Here is a 13,416-nt window from a genome sequence, read left to right as displayed (position 1 = left end):
GGGGTATGGTGCCAGTCCTTACTGTACATGGGGCTATGTGAGTAACAGGTCTGGGCGGGCATGTGGGGGGTATGGTGCCAGTCCTTACTGTACATGGGTTGGGTGAGTAACAGGTCTGGGCAGCATGTGGGGGGTATGGTGCCAGTCCTTACTGTACATGGGTTGGGTGAGTAACAGGTCTGGGCGGCATGTGGGGGGTATGGTGCCAGTCCTTACTGTACATGGGGCTATGTGAGTAACAGGTCTGGGCGGGCATGTGGGGGGTATGGTGCCAGTCCTTACTGTATATGGGGCTATGTGAGTAACAGTTCTCCGCGGGCATGTGGGGGGTATGGTGCCAGTCCTTACTGTACATGGGTTGGGTGAGTAACAGGTCTGGGCGGGCATGTGGGGGGTGTGGTGCCAGTCCTTACTGTACATGGGTTGGGTGAGTAACAGGTCTGGGCGGCATGTGGGGGGTATGGTGCCAGTCCTTACTGTACATGGGGTGGGTGAGTAACAGGTCTGGGCGGGCATGTGGGGGGTGTGGTGCCAGTCCTCAGTGTACATGGGGCTATGTGAGTAACAGTTCTCCGCGGGCATGTGGGGGGTATGGTGCCAGTCCTTACTGTACATGGGGCTATGTGAGTAACAGGTCTGGGCGGCATGTGGGGGGTATGGTTCCAGTCCTTACTGTACATGGGGCTATGTGAGTAACAGGTCTGGGCGGGCATGTGGGGGGTATGGTGCCAGTCCTTACTGTACATGGGGCTATGTGAGTAACAGGTCTGGGCGGGCATGTGGGGGGTATGGTGCCAGTCCTTACTGTACATGGGGCTATGTGAGTAACAGGTCTGGGCGGGCATGTGGGGGGTATGGTGCCAGTCCTTACTGTACATGGGGCTATGTGAGTAACAGGTCTGGGCGGCATGTGGGGGTATGGTGCCAGTCCTTACTGTACATGGGTCTATGTGAGTAACAGGTCTGGGCGGCATGTGGGGGGTATGGTGCCAGTCCTTACTGTACATGGGGCTATATGAGTAACAGGTCTGGGCGGCATGTGGGGGGTATGGTGCCAGTCCTCAGTGTACATGGGGCTATGTGAGTAACAGTTCTCCGCGGGCATGTGGGGGGTATGGTGCCAGTCCTTACTGTACATGGGTTGGGTTAGTAACAGGTCTGGACGGCATGTGGGGGATATGGTGCCAGTCCTTACTGTACATGGGGCTATGTGAGTAACAGGTCTGGGCGGGCATGTGGGGGGTATGGTGCCAGTCCTTACTGTACATGGGGCTATGTGAGTAACAGGTCTGGGCGGGTATGTGGGGGGTATGGTGCCAGTCCTTACTGTACATGGGGCTATGTGAGTAACAGGTCTGGGCGGCATGTGGGGGTATGGTGCCAGTCCTTACTGTACATGGGGCTATGTGAGTAACAGGTTTGGGCGGCATGTGGGGGGTGTGGTGCCAGTCCTCAGGGTACATGGGGCTATGTGAGTAACAGTTCTCCGCGGGCATGTGGGGGGTATGGTGCCAGTCCTTACTGTACATGGGGCTATGTGAGTAACAGGTCTGGGCGGCATGTGGGCGGTATGGTGCCAGTCCTTACTGTACATGGGGCTATGTGAGTAACAGGTCTGGGCGGGTATGTGGGTGGTATGGTGCCAGTCCTTACTGTACATGGGGCTATGTGAGTAACAGGTCTGGGCGGGCATGTGGGGGGTATGGTGCCAGTCCTCAGTGTACATGGGGCTATGTGAGTAACAGGTCTGGGCGGGCATGTGGGGGGTATGGTGCCAGTCCTTACTGTACATGGGGCTATGTGAGTAACAGGTCTGGGCGGCATGTGGGGGTATGGTGCCAGTCCTTACTGTACATGGGGCTATGTGAGTAACAGGTCTGGGCGGCATGTGGGGGGTATGGTGCCAGTCCTTACTGTACATGGGGCTATGTGAGTAACAGGTCTGGGCGGCATGTGGGGGGTATGGTGCCAGTCCTTACTGTACATGTGGTGGGTGAGTAACAGGTCTGGGCGGGCATGTGGGGGGTATGGTGTCAGCCCTTACTGTACATGGGGTGGGTGAGTAACATGTCTGGGCGGGCATGTGGGGGGTATGGTGCCAGTCCTTACTGTACATGGGGCTATGTGAATAACAGGTCTGGGCGGCATGTGGGGGGTATGGTGCCAGTCCTTACTGTACATGGGTTGGGTGAGTAACAGGTCTGGGCGGGCATGTGGGGGGTATGGTGCCAGTCCTCAGTGTACATGGGGCTATGTGGGTAACAGTTCTCCACGGGCATGTGGGGTTTATGGTGCCAGTCCTTACTGTACATGGGGCTATGTGAGTAAAAGTTCTCCGCGGGCATGTGGGGGGTATGGTGCCAGTCCTTACTGTACATGGGGCTATGTGAGTAACAGGTCTGGGCGGGCATGTGGGGGTATGGTGCCAGTCCTCAGTGTACATGGGGCTATGTGAGTAACAGGTCTGGGCGGCATGTGGGGGGTATGGTGCCAGTCCTTACTGTACATGGGGCTATGTGAGTAACAGGTCTGGGCGGCATGTGGGCGGTATGGTGCCAGTCCTTACTGTACATGGGGCTATGTGAGTAACAGGTCTGGGCGGCATGTGGGGGGTATGGTGCCAGTCCTTACTGTACATGGGGCTATGTGAGTAACAGGTCTGGGCGGCATGTGGGGGGTATGGTGCCAGTCCTTACTGTACATGGGGCTATGTGAGTAATAGGTCTGGGCGGGTATGTGGGGGGTATGGTGCCAGTCCTTACTGTACATGGGGCTATGTGAGTAACAGGTCTGGGCGGCATGTGGGGGGTATGGTGCCAGTCCTTACTGTACATGGGGCTATGTGAGTAACAGGTCTGGGCGGCATGTGGGGGGTATGGTGCCAGTCCTTACTGTACATGGGGCTATGTGAGTAACAGGTCTGGGCGGCATGTGGGGGGTATGGTGCCAGTCCTTACTGTACATGGGGCTATGTGAGTAACAGGTCTGGGCGGCATGTGGGGGGTATGGTGCCAGTCCTTACTGTACATGGGGCTATGTGAGTAACAGGTCTGGGCGGGCATGTGGGGGGTATGGTGCCAGTCCTTACTGTACATGGGGCTATGTGAGTAACAGGTCTGGGCGGCATGTGGGGGGTATGGTGCCAGTCCTTACTGTACATGGGGTGGGTGAGTAACAGGTCTGGGCGGCATGTCGGGGGTATGGTGCCAGTCCTTACTGTACATGGGGCTATGTGAGTAACATGTCTGGGCGGCATGTGGGGGGTATGGTGCCAGTCCTTACTGTACATGGGGCTATGTGAGTAACAGGTCTGGGCGGCATGTGGGGGGTATGGTGCCAGTCCTTACTGTACATGGGGCTATGTGAGTAACAGGTCTGGGCGGCATGTGGGGGTATGGTGCCAGTCCTTACTGTACATGGGGCTATGTGAGTAACAGGTTTGGGCGGCATGTGGGGGGTATGGTGCCAGTCCTTACTGTACATGGGGCTATGTGAGTAATAGGTCTGGGCGGGCATATGGGGGGTATGGTGCCAGTCTTTCCACAAGGTCCTTGGGTATCCATATGATATTTAGTCCATAACTGTAACCTGCTGTTTTGTTTGCCAATAAAAGGTCTCCCGGTAATAAAGTCTGAGCCTGGCGGATGTGTGCAACACGGAGACTCAGGTTAGCCGGACATGATAGTGTGTGTCAGTGATGTCACCCTGTGTCAGTGATGTCACCCTGTGTCAGTGATGTCACCCTGTGTCAGTGATGTCACCCTGTGTCAGCGATGTCACCCTGTGTCAGTGACTGTCACCCTGTGTCAGTGATGTTGCTGTGTGTCAGTGATGTTGCTGTGTGTCAGTGATGTTACCCTGTGTCAGTGATGTTACCCTGTGTCAGTGATGGTCACCCTGTCTCAGTGACGGTCACCCAGTGTCAGTGACGGTCACCCAGTGTCAGTGACGGTCACCCTGTGTCAGTGACGGTCACCCTGTGTCAGTGACGGTCACCCTGTGTCAGTGATGTTGCTGTGTGTCAGTGAAGGTCACCCTGTGTCATTGAAGGTCACCCTGTGTCAGTGACGTTCACCCTGTGTCAGTGATGGTCACCCTGTGTCAGTGATGGTCACCCAGTGTCAGTGAAGGTCACCCTGTGTCAGTGACGGTCACCCTGTGTCAGTGACGGTCACCTTGTGTCAGTGACGGTCACCCTGTGTCAGTGACGGTCACCCTGTGTCAGTGATGTTGCTGTGTGTCAGTGACGGTCACCCTGTGTCAGTGACGGTCACCCTGTGTCAGTGACGGTCATCCTGTGTCAGTGACGGTCACCCTGTGTCAGTGACGGTTCCCTGTGTCAGTGATGGTTACCCTGTGTCAGTGCTGGTCACCCTGTGTCAGTGATGGTTACCCTGTGTCAGTGATGGTTACCCTGTGTCAGTGAAGGTCACCCTGTGTCAGTGACGGTCACCCTGTGTCAGTGATGGTTACCCTGTGTCAGTGATTTTGCTGTGTGTCAGTGATGGTCACCCTGTGTCAGTTATGTCACCCTGTGTCAGTGATGTCACCCTGTGTCAGTGATGTCACCCTGTGTCAGTGACGGTCACCCTGTGTCAGTGACGGTACCCTGTGTCAGTGATGGTCACCCTGTGTCAGTGATGTTGCTGTGTGTCAGTGATGGTCACCCTGTGTCAGTGACGGTCACCCTGTGTCAGTGATGGTTACCCAGTGTCAGTGACGTTCACCCTGTGTCAGCGATGTCACCCTGTGTCAGTGACGGTCACCCTGTGTCAGTGATGGTCACCCTGTGTCAGTGATGTAGCTGTGTGTCAGTGACGGCCACCCTGTGTCAGTGATGTCACCCTGTGTCAGTGATGTCACCCTGTGTCAGTGATGGTTACCCAGTGTCAGTGATGGTTACCCAGTGTCAGTGATGGTCACCCTGTGTCAGTGATGGTCACCCTGTGTCAGTGACGGTCACCCTGTGTCAGTGACGGTACCCTGTGTCAGTGATGGTTACCCTGTGTCAGTGACACCCTGTGTCAGTGATGGTTACCCTGTGTCAGTGACGGTCACCCTGTGTCAGTGACGGTACCCTGTGTCAGTGACGGTACCCTGTGTCAGTGACGTTTACCCTGTGTCAGTGACGGTCACCCTGTGTCAGTGACGGTCACCCTGTGTCAGCGATGTCACCCTGTGTCAGCGATGTCACCCTGTGTCAGCGATGTCACCCTGTGTCAGTGACGGCCACCCTGTGTCAGTGATGGTTACCCTGTGTCAGTGACGGTCACCCTGTGTCAGTGACGGTACCCTGTGTCAGTGATGGTTACCCTGTGTCAGTGACGGTCACCCTGTGTCAGTGATGGTCACCCTGTGTCAGTGATGGTTACCCAGTGTCAGTGATGGTTACACAGTGTCAGTGCTGGTCACCCTGTGTCAGTGACGGTTACCCTGTGTCAGTGATGTAGCCGTGTGTCAGTGATGTTGCTGTGTGTCAGTGAAGGTCACTCTGTGTCAGTGACGGTACCCTGTGTCAGTGCTGGTCACCCTGTGTCAGTGACGGTCACCCTGTGTCAGTGACGGTACCCTGTGTCAGTGATGGTTACCCTGTGTCAGTGACGGTCACCCTGTGTCAGTGACGGTACCCTGTGTCAGTGACGGTACCCTGTGTCAGTGATGTTTACCCTGTGTCAGTGACGGTCACCCTGTGTCAGTGACGGTCACCCTGTGTCAGCGATGTCACCCTGTGTCAGCGATGTCACCCTGTGTCAGCGATGTCACCCTGTGTCAGTGACGGCCACCCTGTGTCAGTGATGGTTACCCTGTGTCAGTGACGGTCACCCTGTGTCAGTGACGGTACCCTGTGTCAGTGACGGTCACCCTGTGTCAGTGACGGTCACCCTGTGTCAGTGATGGTCACCCTGTGTCAGTGATGGTTACCCAGTGTCAGTGATGGTTACACAGTGTCAGTGCTGGTCACCCTGTGTCAGTGACGGTTACCCTGTGTCAGTGATGTAGCCGTGTGTCAGTGATGTTGCTGTGTGTCAGTGAAGGTCACTCTGTGTCAGTGACGGTACCCTGTGTCAGTGCTGGTCACCCTGTGTCAGTGACGGTTACCCTGTGTCAGTGATGTCACCCTGTGTCAGTGATGTTGCTGTGTGTCAGTGAAGGACACCCTGTGTCAGTGACGCTCACCCTGTGTCAGTGACGGTCACCCTGTGTCAGTGACGGTCACCCTGTGTCAGTGACGGTCACCCTGTGTCAGTGATGTCACCCTGTGTCAGTGATGTCACCCTGTGTCAGTGATGTCACCCTGTGTCAGTGATGGTCACCCTGTGTCAGTGATGTAGCTGTGTGTCAGTGAAGGTCACCCTGTGTCAGTAATGGACACCCTGTGTCAGTAATGGACACCCTGTGTCAGTGATGGCCACCCTGTGTCAGTAATGGTCACCCTGTGTCAGTGATGCCACCTTGTGTCAGTGATATACAGTAGATGTGTGCTTGTGTATTTGAGTTGTCAGTGTAACAGTTGTGGTGATGTCACAGCAGGTCGGCGGTGGAGACAGAAATGTAGACGCCCCCTCTCATCGTCATCCTCGGAGGAGGGGGAGGAGCCTCTGGCCCCGCCGGATGCTGGGTGGGATGAGATGCCCCAGGACTCTTCTGCTGATTACTATCCTGTAGCGCGCACCCCTCTTGCGCTGTTCCCCAGCCACATTGATGCACAAGGACGTTACATCGTACCGCTGCCATTATCAGGTGCGTTCTGCTGCTCTCCTAGGTTGTCTCCACCATCCTCACCCCTGGTCCAAGGCCATGATGGTGGAATGAGCCCTTCAGCAGTTATTACTGTGTAGCTCAGGGGTGTCCAAACTTTTTGCGACGAGGGCCAGATTTGGTGAAGTGTAAATGTGGGGGGCCGAACATTCAGCCTGACATTCTTTGAATCATTAATCGCATCAGAATGGTCCCCCACTCTGCCCCCATTCACTCTATGTCCCCCACTCTGCCCCCATTCACTTTATGTCCCCCAGCCTACCCCTTCACTGTATATTCCCTAGACTGCCCTTCCTTCACTGTATGTCCCCCATTCACTGTATGTTCCCCACTCTGCACCCATTCACTCTATCCCCAAGCCTCACTGCAGCAGACAGCAAGGTAAAGGCGCACTCGCCAGGGCCCCACCTTTAGTGTCCTGTGCTGTGCTTCCCACATCTGATGCTCTGCCCGCTTCCAGCTGGAGGCTGTGGGCCGCTTGAAATGACAGCACAGGCCGCAATTGGCCCCTGGCCTGACTTTGGAAATGCCTGGGGTAGCTTCTATAGCCCCATATATCATACAGACAATATAGATTCCTTTACATCAGGCCCTTGTCAGCAGTGCTTACAGTTCTCTAATGGTGGACATCTAGCCTAGGAACCCAGCAGGATGTGTCCTCTCTCGGTAACTTCCCAATGAAATCTTCTGCTGCTTCGTTATGGCCGACATGGCTCTACTGGCATTTCATATAGAATATGGCTGACGTGGCTCTACCGGTATATCATATAGAATATGGCTGACGTGGCTGTACCATTATATCATATAGAATATGGCTGACGTGGCTCTACCGGTATAACATATAGAATATGGCTGACGTGGCTGTACCGGTATATCATATAGAATATGACTGACGTGGCTCTACCGGTATATCATATAGAATATGGCTGACGTGGCTATACCGGTATATAATATATAATATGGCTGATGTGGCTCTACCGGTATAATATATAGAATATGGCTGACGTGGCTATACTGGCATTTCATATAGAATATGGCTGACGTGGCTCTACCGGTATATCATATAGAATATGGCTGACGTGGCTCTACTGGCATTTCATATAGAATATGGCTGACGTGGCTCTACCAGTATATCATATAGAATATGGCTGACATGGCTCTACTGGCATTTCATATAGAATATGGCTGACGTGGCTCTACCGGTATAACATATAGAATATGGCTGACGTGGCTCTACCGGTATATCATATAGAATATGGCTGACGTGGCTCTACCGGTATATCATATAGAATATGACTGACGTGGCTCTACCGGTATATCATATAGAATATGGCTGACGTGGCTCTACTGGCATTTCATATAGAATATGGCTGACGTGGCTCTACCGGTATAACATATAGAATATGGCTGACGTGGCTCTACCGGTATATTATATAGAATATGACTGACGTGGCTCTACCGGTATATCATATAGAATATGGCTGACGTGGCTCTACTGGCATTTCATATAGAATATGGCTGACGTGGCTCTACCGGTATAACATATAGAATATGGCTGACGTGGCTCTACCGGTATATCATATAGAATATGACTGACGTGGCTCTACCGGTATATCATATAGAATATGGCTGACGTGGCTCTACTGGCATTTCATATAGAATATGGCTGACGCGGCTCTACCGGTATAACATATAGAATATGGCTGACGTGGCTCTACCGGTATATCATATAGAATATGACTGACGTGGCTCTACCGGTATATCATATAGAATATGGCTGACGTGGCTATACCGGTATATAATATGGCTGATGTGGCTCTACCGGTATAATATATAGAATATGGCTGACGTGGCTATACCGGTATATCATATAGAATATGGCTGACGTGGCTCTACCGGTATAACATATAGAATATGGCTGACGTGGCTCTACTGGTATATCATATAGAATATGGCTGACGTGGCTATACCGGTATATCATATAGAATATGACTGACGTGGCTCTACCGGTATAACATATAGAATATGGCTGACGTGGCTCTACCGATATATTATATAGAATATGGCTGACGTGGCTCTACCGGTATAACATATAGAATATGGCTGACGTGGCTCTACTGGTATATCATATAGAATATGGCTGACGTGGCTATACCGGTATATTATATAGAATATGGCTGACGTGGCTGTACCGGTATAACATATAGAATATGGCTGAAGTGGCTTTACTGGTATATTATATAGAATATGGCTGAAGTGGCTCTACCGATATATCATATAGAATAAGGCTGACGTGGCTCTACCGATATATCATATTGAATAAGGCTGACGTGGCTCTACCGATATATCATATAGAATATGGCTGACGTGGCTCTACTGGCATTTCATATAGAATATGGCTGACGTGGCTCTACCGGTATAACATATAGAATATGGCTGACGTGGCTCTACCGGTATATCATATAGAATATGACTGACGTGGCTCTACCGGTATATCATATAGAATATGGCTGACGTGGCTCTACTGGCATTTCATATAGAATATGGCTGACGTGGCTCTACCGGTATAACATATAGAATATGGCTGACGTGGCTCTACCGGTATATCATATAGAATATGACTGACGTGGCTCTACCGGTATATCATATAGAATATGGCTGACGTGGCTCTACTGGCATTTCATATAGAATATGGCTGACGCGGCTCTACCGGTATAACATATAGAATATGGCTGACGTGGCTCTACCGGTATATCATATAGAATATGACTGACGTGGCTCTACCGGTATATCATATAGAATATGGCTGACGTGGCTATACCGGTATATAATATGGCTGATGTGGCTCTACCGGTATAATATATAGAATATGGCTGACGTGGCTATACCGGTATATCATATAGAATATGGCTGACGTGGCTCTACCGGTATAACATATAGAATATGGCTGACGTGGCTCTACTGGTATATCATATAGAATATGGCTGACGTGGCTATACCGGTATATCATATAGAATATGACTGACGTGGCTCTACCGGTATAACATATAGAATATGGCTGACGTGGCTCTACCGATATATTATATAGAATATGGCTGACGTGGCTCTACCGGTATAACATATAGAATATGGCTGACGTGGCTCTACCGATATATTATATAGAATATGGCTGACGTGGCTGTACCGGTATAACATATAGAATATGGCTGAAGTGGCTTTACTGGTATATTATATAGAATATGGCTGAAGTGGCTCTACCGATATATCATATAGAATAAGGCTGACGTGGCTCTACCGATATATCATATTGAATAAGGCTGACGTGGCTCTACCGATATATCATATAGAATAAGGCTGACGTGGCTCTACCGGTATAACATATAGAATATGGCTGACGCGGCTCTACCGGTATAACATATAGAATATGGCTGACGTGGCTCTACCGATATATTATATAGAATATGGCTGACGTGGCTGTACCGGTATAACATATAGAATATGGCTGAAGTGGCTTTACTGGTATATTATATAGAATATGGCTGAAGTGGCTCTACCGATATATCATATAGAATAAGGCTGACGTGGCTCTACCGATATATCATATTGAATAAGGCTGACGTGGCTCTACCGATATATCATATAGAATAAGGCTGACGTGGCTCTACCGGTATATCATATAGAATATGGCTGACGTGGCTGTGCCGGTATATCATATACAATATGGCTGACGTGGCTCTACCGGTATATCATATAGAATATGACTGATGTGGCTCTACTGGTATATCATATAGAATATGCCAGACGTGGCTGTACCGGTATATCATATACAATATGGCTGATGTGGCTCTACCGGTATATCATATACAATACTGCTAACATGGCTCTACCGGTATATCATATAGAATATGGCTGACGTGGCTCTACCGGTATATCATATAGAATATGACTGATGTGGCTCTACCGGTATATCATATAGAATATGTCAGATGTGGCTCTACCGGTATATTATATAGAATATGGCTGACGTGGCTGTACCGGTATAACATATAGAATATGGCTGAAGTGGCTTTACTGGTATATTATATAGAATATGGCTGAAGTGGCTCTACCGATATATCATATAGAATAAGGCTGACGTGGCTCTACCGATATATCATATTGAATAAGGCTGACGTGGCTCTACCGATATATCATATAGAATAAGGCTGACGTGGCTCTACCGGTATATCATATAGAATATGGCTGACGTGGCTGTACCGGTATATCATATACAATATGGCTGACGTGGCTCTACCGGTATATCATATAGAATATGACTGATGTGGCTCTACTGGTATATCATATAGAATATGCCAGACGTGGCTGTACCGGTATATCATATACAATATGGCTGATGTGGCTCTACCGGTATATCATATACAATACTGCTAACATGGCTCTACCGGTATATCATATAGAATATGGCTGACGTGGCTCTACCGGTATATCATATAGAATATGACTGATGTGGCTCTACCGGTATATCATATAGAATATGTCAGATGTGGCTCTACCGGTATATCATATAGAATATGGCTGACGTGGCTCTACCGAATCAATGTGACGTCCATTTTACCCTCTAGCCTTCCAATTTCCCCTCTCCCAAGACTCGAGTGGCTTACATCGTGTCCCTACTGGCGGGTCCAGCCCTGGAGTGGGTGTCCCCCCTCTGGGAGCGTGCGGATCCCATCCTCAACAACTATGAAGAATTTGTGGCTTCCTTCCGTCGCATCTTCGACGAGCCTGGCAGAGTGTCCTCCGCAGCCACGGAGATCCTAAGAATTCGTCAGGGCAGTCGCCCAGTGGGACAATATGTTGTACAATTTCAAAACCTGGCTTCCGAACGCAGATGGAACGAAGAGGCTCTCGTCTCTGCCTTCTGGAACGGCCTAGCCGGCCGCATCAAGGACGAGTTAGCAACTCGCGATTCTCCTTCCACCCTGGCTGAACTCATTTCATTATGTAACAAGGTCGATCTGCGACTCTAAGAACGCCAACTTGAGAGGAACCGCTCTGATCGCCTTCGCCCTCGATTCCCTTTCAAATTCGCACCAGCTTCCAGACCAACCCCACCTCCTGCGGTGTCAACAGATGAGCCCATGCAAATTAACCGCTCCCGTCTTTCTCTCGAAGAGAAGTCCCGAAGACGGCGAGAGAATCTGTGCATGTACTGTGGCTCCTCAGCTCACCTATTGGCTTCCTGCCCGCTGCGGCCGGGAAACGACCGCTCCTAATCTCCCCGAGGGAGGTCCGATTAGGAGTCTTGCTTCCATCTCCCTCTTCTTCTGATTCCACCATTCCGGTTACCCTTGTGTGTCCCCAAGGGAGAAAAAGAGTTCAGGCCCTATTGGACTCTGGAGCAGCGGGAAACTTCCTTTCGTCTTCTTTTGTCACCCAACATGCCCTGCCGGTGCAACCCCTGGATCATTCACTGGTCCTCACTGCAGTGGATGGGAGTCGAATTCGTAGTGGACAAATCACCCATCAGACCACCCCTGTGACACTGCTCATAGGAGCTCTACATCAAGAGACCCTCGAATTCTTCATTCTTCCACAGTCCTCACATCCAATGGTCCTGGGCCTTCCCTGGCTCTCTAAACATAACCCACACATCGATTGGACCAATATGGAGGTCAAGGCCTGGGGAACAGATTGCCAGTCTACCTGCATTCCTCAGATCCTTCCGGTCTACCAGACCCATCCACAACGTGAGGATAACTGTCCTTCATCCTCTGCAGCTCCACCCTTGTCTATACAGATGTCTTCAGTAAAGGAGGTGCCGACACCCTGCCTCCTCACCGTCCTTGGGACTGCCCGATAGAACTGGTGGCCGGGAAATTCCCTCCTCGTGGCCGCATCTATCCCGTCACTACCCGAGACTGAGGCCATGTCCTCGTACATTCAAGAGAACTTAAACAAAGGTTTCATTCGACCATCTACTTCTCCGGCCGGGGCCGGGTTTTTCTTTGTGAAAAAGAAGGATGGCGGTCTTCGGCCATGTATCGACTATAGGGGCCTGAACGACATCACCATTAAAAACCGCTATCCCTTACCCCTTATCGCAGAACTATTCGACAAGATCAGAGGGGCGGCAATCTTTACTAAATTGGACCTGCGAGGGGCCTACAATTTGATCCGGATCCGTCCAGGTGACGAATGGAAGACGGCTTTTAATACGCGCGACGGTCACTATGAATACCTGGTGATGCCCTTCGGCCTTTGTAACGCCCCCGCCGTCTTCCAACAGTTTGTAAATGATATCTTTCGGGACTTGCTGTACCACTCCATCGTAGTCTATCTAGACGATATACTCATCTTCTCTCCAAATCTTCAACTTCACAGACAGACAGTGTCCGAAGTCCTACGACGTCTTCGCCAAAATCAACTGTTCTGCAAGTTGGAGAAGTGTGTTTTTGAGGTCACGTCCATTCCATTCTTGGGTCACATTCTCTCCGCCACCGGGATAGAGATGGACCCAGAGAAGGTGAGAGCCATCCAAGACTGGGCAGCCCCCACAACGCTCAAAGGAATTCAGAGATTCCTAGGGTTCTCAAACTATTACCGGCGATTTATCCGGAACTTCTCTACTATCGCTGCCCCCCTCACTGCTCTCACTTG

General features: G+C 50.8%; 1 protein-coding gene across 11 annotated transcripts in view; it reads left to right on the top strand.

Moving 5' to 3' along the window:
- Positions 1-13,416, top strand: part of LOC146079846 (uncharacterized) — a 214,461-nt gene that overhangs the window by 54,352 nt on the left and 146,693 nt on the right. For 7 of the 11 annotated variants that reach the window (XM_083186495.1, XM_083186496.1, XM_083186491.1 and 4 more), the window contains 2 exons: positions 3,614-3,667; positions 6,529-6,741. The exons of 1 other annotated variant lie outside the window; for it this stretch is intronic. In XM_083186495.1, coding sequence (XP_083042621.1) covers positions 3,614-3,667; positions 6,529-6,741 — 267 coding nt within the window. The remainder of the gene's footprint in view (positions 1-3,613; positions 3,668-6,528; positions 6,742-13,416) is intronic. 3 more of the 11 variants (XM_083186490.1, XM_083186493.1, XM_083186492.1) reach the window with 3 other exon arrangements.

The sequence above is a fragment of the Crinia signifera genome, chromosome 5, assembly GCF_055691185.1.
Source record: "Crinia signifera chromosome 5, ASM5569118v1, whole genome shotgun sequence".
Classification (NCBI taxonomy): domain Eukaryota; kingdom Metazoa; phylum Chordata; class Amphibia; order Anura; family Myobatrachidae; genus Crinia; species Crinia signifera.
This window is presented reverse-complemented; position numbering and strand designations above follow the sequence as displayed.